An 8,790-nucleotide genomic window follows, 5' to 3' on the forward strand; every position below is an offset into this window, starting at 1 on the left:
TTATAAAGCCACAAGTCCTTTTCATTTTTTCCATATCCAGTCAGTTTCAGTAACCATTCCAATACAATTTAACACAAACTGCAGGATACCAGTGCTTTGTGAACTATTCAGAAATTATTAATGCCAATATTATATTATCATATTATATTAATATACAAAAACATAAACAGTGAACATAAACATAGAAAGTGGCATGAAAAGAAAACACTCAAGTAAAGTACTAATAGGTTACCTCTAATTTGTACTTCAGTACAGTAGGCCTACTCAGTTTACTGTCCACCACTGGAAATAACTACATCTTCACACTTTAGAGCTGTCTATAAACTATACAGCTTACCTCTGTAGCAAACAGAGCTGTTGTTCTCCTTGATGATGTACCATAGCACAAGCACCAACTGGCAGTGGGTGGAAATGTCAGTTGTCTCATCTGCCTGAACAGCAAGTTAATCTGCATTTTTTCTTCCTCCAGAATGTAATCTTCAAGAAGTGACAGCATGCAGTCCAAAAGTTCGTTTTGCAGTCTTTGAGGTGCCTGTCTTAAGATGCTCCTCCAACACACTGTGTAGTGAGGCAACAAGATCTACTAACACGCCAGGGTTGTCAGAGGATGCGGTGTCATTGTGGCCGCGCAAGGCTGATGTTAACTCTGCCTAGCAAGGCTAACTTCACCGTTCCCTATGTGCCCTCGTACACTCACGTTTCTTAATCTTCTCAGATAAATGTATTGTGTCGTTTACTCCTGTAACAGTCCAGGCATTTAAATCATTGCATTTATCTTGTCAATTCATCTTAATTTCTGTTGTTATGGGCATATCTTGTGTCAGCATTGGCTGCGCTGCTGTGCTGCCTCGCGATCTCTCCAGCTCCCCAGAAGAGATCAGTGGATGAGCAGGAGGCTAATTTCACACCCAAACATAATTATTTAGCCTAAATGTTATGTATTACATGTTATTGTGCTGTCACGATCCCCAAGCCTTGACCCCTTGCCCTAGGCTCTTGGTATGTGTATGCGTGAGTTCTGATTATTTTTCCCTTTTGTTTGACTGCAGGATGCTTGGTGTGTTTTGGTTTTTGTGTTGTCTGTCTGTGTACTCCCCCTTTCCTTGCACAGTCGGCGAAGGGGAGGTGTGTCAACAGTTTCACGGAAACAGTTCCTAACCCTTATTACCATGGTTACCAAGCAGTTAGGATAGGATCTGCTGGTTAGGAAGTTTCTGTAATACGGCCCCAGGACTGTTCCTTACATAACCTTAACCACGTAGTTATTGTAACCATGACAATTCATTGTTTACCTGCCTGAATGATGCAGCAGTTGCCTGTCTGACTTCTAGCAAACACTAGATGTAGAGAACATATCTGTCCAGTCCTGGCTGAATACCATTAGCTGACTATTCGTTTCAGAATTCAGTTTAAGATTCTGTTAGTTTCACATCCCTATATGATCTGGCTCTGCTCTACATTTCAGTTCTTCTAACCACGTATCCTGCACAGAGACCCCTCAGATCTGAAAACCAAATGCTGTTAACAGTTCCACGGTGCAGGCTTAAGATCACACTCTTACTGTTTTAGCTCCAACTCTTTGGACTGCCACATTTGAAAAAGCTTTTTATTATTTATACTCCAACAGTTCTTTTTAGATTTAGTTTCATTTGTCTTTGTTTGGCCACTCCTTGCATTATTGTTGTATTTCTATGAATAACCTAAAACTCTGGCTTTAAAATATAGAAATACAGTTTACTTGCTGTCACTTTTTCTTTCTTTCTTTTTTTTCTTTCTTTCTTTCTCAGCCCAACTTCAGCTGAGCCCACCATCCACACGTTTGATCAGTGCCTCTCAGAATCAAGAGTCACTAGTCTTCTTTACTAAATGTTTTTTTGTTAAAACATGAATATTTCTCTCCAGAGAGACATTTTATGCCATATTGCAAATTATTATTTTAGTCCCACACAATTTATCATTTTCTAATTTTATTCTATTAAACAAAAATCAGAAAAAAATCATCACAAAATTTCTGTGACTTAATGGAAGACTTAAAAAATAGGACAATACTTTCAGTCTATCCATGAATTTAAACACGGTGTGTGTCATAAGAAATGGCCTGTATCAACTAATGTTTGTGTTTAGCAGGTGGAGTTCAGATGGTTCCCTGTACAGCTTAAAAATAAATGAAATATTCACCTCACTCATATAGGGATATATAAAATATAATAATATGACTCCATATTCTGGGTTTAAAAAGTACATTTTCTAATGATACAATAACACAATTGCTTTACACAAGGAGGATGTTATTGCACATAAGACACCACCAAAAGTTGGAATTAATACAAGTTATAATAAATACATTTCAAGTGTAAGAACTGCATTAATGTAATAATGCACAGGATACATTCACACTATACTACACAAGATTACACAACAACAAACATCGAAGTACCTTTTTTATAACAGACAGGTTCTAGTTATTTATGGCACAGGTTCCCTGGCTCTGCCTTCATTTGTTGAGCCAGAAGTGTGTTATTCAATGCCTTTGTCCTTCAGTAGCTTTCTCACAGTCTTAAGGTAGTCAGCGTCTGGGTAGCCATCACTGAAAGAACACAAATTACACAGAGACAATGACTTTGTTGCATTTAGCAGTGGTTCTCATATGTTTGCTGTTGGGCTGTCCTTTGAAAGCAGTAAAAATATCCATGCTCCATCCCACTCAACTTTACTGGAGAAGTTAGCAGCAAAACTAAACCTTGTTTTATTGAAATATTAACATTTACCAGATTGTTAAACATTGCCCAACGTGTCAGAGTTAGAATGGCAGAAAGCTCATCTGTCCATATTGTACTTGACATGTCATGAATAAATCTTGCTGAGCTGAATCTGGATAGCCTTGACAAGACCCTATCCTCATCAGTTGCTTCTGTCCACAAACAACTGTAGGAAGCGACTGCACACCACTGCAACAGCTAACGGGTGCTCTAGTCTGCATATGTGAAACACAGACACATCCTGTATGTACATGAGTGCACTTACCCACCCTCTACATATCCACCCGCTGCTGTCTGCAAGCGCTCTGGAGGTAATAACACTGAAGGTCTGTCATGTGACCAAATTATTGTTTGTGACTTAGTGTCAGCTTAGTGTCATGTTAGACAACATGAGAAGATGGTGATGACGGAGCTGCAAATGATCCAGCCTTTGTGCTTGTCTCTGAAACTGAAGGCAGACTAAGCAGCATAGTATTAGCTAACTGTTGTGTTCCAAAACTGTATGTATACAGTTCTGAAACACAACAGTCACAGCTGCTTCCCTCTGTTGGTTTTCTCTTTTGGTATTCTGATTTTATTGAATGACAGATCGCTTCAAAGCTCACATCCAGTGTTCACCCTACTGCAGGTATAGACTAAACGATGTGAACCTTTCAGAGGGGGGTTTAAATGTTGTTTTAAATGCAGGAAAGTGCTCTAATTGTAAAATTTATATCAACCTTGATTTAAACAGTATTGCGCAGTTCCCTGGGGCCAACAGAAGAAGACTGTGCTTGTAATATTTACTCACGCGCTGCTTCCCCCGTCTGCTTGTGTTTTTAGGGGGATGGAAGCTGTAGTGACCACGTCCTCCCCGTCTTGATTGGTGGCAACAGAAAACAGGATCTGCTGGTTGAAGGCCTTGTCCAGCAGCTTGAGAATCCTGCGGCCCTCACGGTTGTCAGGCAGGTATGCACAGAGCCGCAGCCCTGCGTAAGGCTGGCCAGGGTGAGGGTGTTTCTCCTGCAAGAAGACAAGTTTCAGTCTCTATGGGTTCTATTTACATACAACAATTATGCTTTGCTCCACTACAGTGGTGTGACGTGCTAGCAATCTAGAACACCACACGTAGCCCTTATTAAAGTTCGATAACATACACGTTGCCACGGTGCCACAAGCCCCAACCTTCCACCCACTGCGGGTGTCTGTCTGCCTCCTGCCCCCACTGTCCTCTTTTTTGAAAATATGGTCACCCTAATTATGATATCCCAGTCAAATCTCCTCCTGTAGCATGAATGTGTCTGCTGCTTCAGAGTTTCCCCTCTTACTGCAGCTCTGCTAACCAGACGAACCAGATCAGCAGCTTCTTTGCAGAAAGAATGCTACCAGGGTCCCCACAGAAACCGGAGCTTGGCTCAGAGCTCTTTCACTTTTTATTTTATTCAAATGAAATTTTCCTCCAAGTTACTGTATCCTTTTCTGTTTAAGTGTTTTACACTGCTTTCAGGACTGCATGTTATGGTGTGTGGGGGACTGTGTTTTGTTATGGTCTTGGATCTCTGTGATGCAACAACACCAATAGTATTTATACCATGAATTCAGCCACTACTGATCCTATGTGTTGACTGTAAGGAACTAAAATACGTCATGTTTATATTTATTCATTTAGCTGACGCTTTTATCCAAAGCGACTTATAATTGCTATACATGTCAGAGGTCACACGCCTCTGGAGCAACTAGGGGTTAAGTGTCTTGCTCAGGGACACATTGGTAGATGGGTCACAGTGGAGAATTGAACCAGGGTCTCTCACACCAAAAGGATGTGTCTTATCCATTGCGCCATCACCACCGCCTGTTACATGTAAATTTTAGCAATACATACCAAACAAATAAACAGACACTGTTTCTGAACATTAAAAACACGCACACACCAAAAGGTTTTAGCCTAGCCTAGCTGCCTAGTTAGGGAATAAACTAGTTTTCACACTAATCCATTTTTTTGTGACCCAAAACACTTCTTATGCACATAAACCTTTTTCCCATGCTAAAATGTGTACTATAAATTAATCCTGGTCTGGGTGGTGATTTTCACAGAATTCCAGGGAATCAGCACATAGTAGATCATTGACTTAACTAACTCTAACCATTTAAATAGATATACAGTGTGGTTTTAGCCGAGCTTACTGTCTGTATTCCATCTGCGAATATGTAGTTGATCTGAAGAGTGTTGTCATCAGGGAACCCTGGCAGGTCTCTGTGGAGGATCACCCAGGTCATCTGGCCCTCTGGCTGGCAGCCATTCACTGCATCGTGCATCCCATTCACCCTTTCATTAGCTGCACAGACAGCAGGCCAGTTTTAGTCAAATGATCCAGAAGTGAGCAGAAGATGAGTATGCACAGAGGAGTAGGTGTGTATGTACATGAAGGACCTTGTTGCACCAGTGATGGGGGACCCTGTCCGTTCAGATAGCGGTTACAGTGGAACTTGTCGCTGCTCTGGCCAGAGCCCATGCTGGGAAGCACAGAGAGGGAAACAGATTGACTGCTGAGGATATCCACAAAGAGCAGTCAATGAGTGCATCATCTAAAGTACTGCAGCTTAAAGGGGCAGTTCCTTCATCGTGGTTGGTCCTGCTCAGTCTGTGAAAACTCTTGTATAATGTCTTCTGTGTCACCAGGGGTATCTCAGCCTGAGCTTGAAGACATCAAAGTCATATGTACAGCTGGAAAGACATGGGTAGGGAGAACCTAATGAAAAATGTAGGATCCAGCATTTTTGGAGCTTGACCCAATCTATGGACTTAAGGGAGGCTGAGTCAGGATATCTCTGCCTCTGCTCTTTGGTTTTAACCATTCTTTCCTAAATCTGTCTCTTGTGCAGAACACAAGCACTGAATACCTCTATGGGAAGTCAAAAGCAGGAAGGAAACAAAGGGTTCCATCCCTAAATAACATTTCATAATGGCAAGGGTGGACAACTGGAGATTACACTAAGATGATCTCATCTTCAGGCCTCTGTCTCCAAATCTAGTGTTACAACCATCTTTATTCACACTGTGTGCTTCTGTGTTGCTCATTCCTAAATAAATGAGCCACTGAGTCCATTGTTTTACTTGTGGGTATTTAGACTATTATCTATAAAACCCAGTCATTTCAAAGTGGAATTGTCTATATTTTGGAATTTAGTTCAAATGTAACAACATGCTGCCTCAGTTCACATGACTGCTGGAGACTCTGATATTTAGGTTTCAGTGGTCCACTCCCTGACACAACCCTCAGGTGGTTACGGTCATATGAATAAAGGTGTGACTGGTGGGATGGTAACTTTCATATCATTCTATCATTTATTATTCAGTTACTTCATGTTACATGTATACATTTCTACATCCACCCACGTCCCATTCTTCCATCATACTGTTTTAAAAAAAAGAAAATGGCCATAATCCCCCATTGATGGTGACAAACCAAGACAAGGTTATTTCAGTTGCAATCTGGAGACTACACTGCCACCCAATATGGTGGCTATGGTGCAGTAGACAAGACACAAACCTTTGGTGTGAGAGACCTGGATTCAGTTCCTACTGCGACACATCCACCAATGTGGCCCTGAACAAGACACTTAACCCCTAGTTGCTCCAGAGGTGTGCGACCTCTGACATATATAGCAATTGTAAGTTGTTTTGGATAAAAGCATCATCTAAATGAGTAAATGAAAATGCAAATCACAGCAGCACACATAATAAAGCTAAAGATGTATGTCCCTTCACTGTTGTGACTAGGATATCATTTTATCATGAAACTATGAGCCCCAAACCAGAAGTGCTGCAGTGTTTGGACCATATGTGTTAGATCATATCTGTGGGTTACAAAAAAGAAATTTAATTCTGTTCCACCCATACCAATTTACAGTTATGACACAATATCAAGTAAATTTAGGTAAACACAAGTTAAACAGTCTAACATAAATCATTGAGAGCTACCCTCAGTCTGCTGAAATACCTCAAGTGCAGCTTGGATGTCTTCAGTAGTAGAAGAGCAAACTTGTTGTAGGGAGAGGGCAGAAATCCAGTTTGTCAGCATGCTAACACAGGGAGCTCCTGTCACGAGCTGGTTAGCTGCCATGGCTGATTACGCCATTCAACTCCACTGGTCTGACTCTGTGCTGGGATTCCACTAAGGCCTGGAGGTCCAGGAGCTGCATATGATTTCACTATCATTTGCTTTTCTCGTTCTAAAAGAACAGGTCTGTCGTCATGTGCGATGAAAACATTTAGTTTTTGCAGCAGGTTTAAAACGTCTGTATGGTGGTTAGAAGATGCCAAAGGGCTGCAGCACAAATGCTTCAATTAAATACCCTTCATCATTTGGGTGTGCATTTTTGAGAGAGGGAGAGACGCCAGTCATTAACTTGGAAGTCCTTCCAAGATAGAAAAGTAAAGTTAATTGAGGCTGACGGGGCAAAATGGAGCTGTGCTGTTGAGAACTTCCTGACAGCACAGCAGCAGTGTGATTACACTACACACAAACAACTTTAAATTCTAGTAAAGCTGATCAGCAGTACCTGTTGAAATGCTGGTCTTCTCCAAGGTTAGTGAAATTATCCTTGTCTTCTGTCTTGCTTCTGTGCAGTCCTGGAGTTCAGCTGTTCGTCAGCTCATGTTGACATGAGAAAGAGACAAAGACACAGAGATAGGAAGAGGGACAGAGATGGGCGTGTCAAGCAACTGCTGAGTGATCTGTTCAACTGGTGTAGCAGCTTTGATGGGGACTGAGAGAGAGAGAGCGAGAAAGCAAGGAAATAAAAACTAGAAATAATTTTTTTTTATTGTCTGAAGAGTTCCGTGGCAGGCAGGGATGGGCTGAAATACAAATCATGTACATGAACTGTTCTTCATACATTTCAGTGGCTGAAACCATCTTAACAAATATGAAGGTTTCAGCAGCGAGTAGTAGATCATTGGGAGGAGATGTCCCTCTAGACCAGGGGCTCCTTCAGGTGCTCATCCTCTTCTGATGCAAATCCCTTCATGCTGGAGCCACCAGACCTGAATGATTTCCCAACCAATGCAGTCAATGAATCAATCAGTCAATCTTTATTTGAATAGCATTTTTCATACATTTGTCAGACAGCCATGTAACACAAAGTGCTTCAGTGTAAAAACAAAGAAAGTCACAATGCCCCACCCCCCCAACACACACACACACACACACACACACACACACACACACACACGCTTACCTATCCAACAGTGCACCGTCGGAGTAAACCGCCAAGTGTGGACCTGTGTTTCTAGTCCTTTTGAAGTAAAATAAATATAATACAAAATTTACTTTTACTGTCTTTTAACATAATATTACTGCAAATTTGCTTTTTTTTTGCTTTTTAAAGAAATTGCCAAGAGGGGACTTAGATCCTTAAACAATAGCTACCTATCCAAGAGGGGACCTCCATTGTTATGCAGTGGAACTGTCTGTGCTCATTCTCACCTAATGAGTGTTTTTACCTTCAAAGACTTTCTTTGTTTCTTTCAAAAATGGATAATTTAACTTTAATGTGAGCGATGTGTAAACATTTCACCGTGATCCAAACTTTAATCACTTTAACTCAAAATAAATAAACTTTAAACTTTAATTCAGAAGTAACTTTGCTGCATGCACTGATATCAAGCACTACAGCATTACCAACAAAAATTACTTGATCTAGGTTTCAAATACCGTTTAAATAATAATAAAATATCTTATTACACTAGTGCACTTATTTAAATTTTCTCTTAGGGGAATTCATATTCTTCTGTGTGGGATGGTCATTTTTATGACCTGTGTGGAATGGTGATGTATACATTTTAAAGAGTTACTTTGTATTTGCTCTTAATAACTGAGTCTTAGACTGGTTTTGAATCACACATCCACTATACTCTGTTAAGGCTATTTGGATATCTTTAGGGGGTTCATTTTAAAGTCATTTATGAATATAATGAGGTCAGACAACAGATAATGAGTTATCCTTTTTCTAATAAGGATAATTTGACATTCAAACTATAGCATGTATG

The 8,790-nt window shown here is 40.6% G+C and overlaps 1 protein-coding gene across 2 annotated transcripts; it reads right to left on the minus strand.

The window, feature by feature from the left end:
* Positions 1-2,271: 2,271 nt before the first annotated feature.
* Positions 2,272-7,446, minus strand: dtx3l1 (deltex E3 ubiquitin ligase 3L1). Of its 2 annotated transcripts, none has more exons than XM_038722944.1 (5): positions 7,302-7,446; positions 5,170-5,252; positions 4,923-5,074; positions 3,550-3,761; positions 2,272-2,587 (listed from the first exon to the last, which is right to left on the minus strand). In XM_038722944.1, the coding sequence occupies exons 2-5, from the start codon at positions 5,249-5,251 to the stop codon at positions 2,518-2,520; spliced, it is 516 nt and encodes a 171-aa protein (XP_038578872.1). In that variant the 5' UTR covers position 5,252; positions 7,302-7,446; the 3' UTR covers positions 2,272-2,517. The 2 variants fall into 2 exon arrangements, with proteins under 2 accessions (XP_038578872.1, XP_038578862.1); XM_038722934.1 differs by having other exon boundaries at positions 5,161-5,252.
* Between the last annotated feature and the right edge of the window lie 1,344 nt (positions 7,447-8,790).

This window comes from Micropterus salmoides, unplaced genomic scaffold, assembly GCF_014851395.1.
Source record: "Micropterus salmoides isolate LMB-PRFRI ecotype aquatic unplaced genomic scaffold, ASM1485139v1 Ms_hic_scaffold_1, whole genome shotgun sequence".
Taxonomy (NCBI): domain Eukaryota; kingdom Metazoa; phylum Chordata; class Actinopteri; order Centrarchiformes; family Centrarchidae; genus Micropterus; species Micropterus salmoides.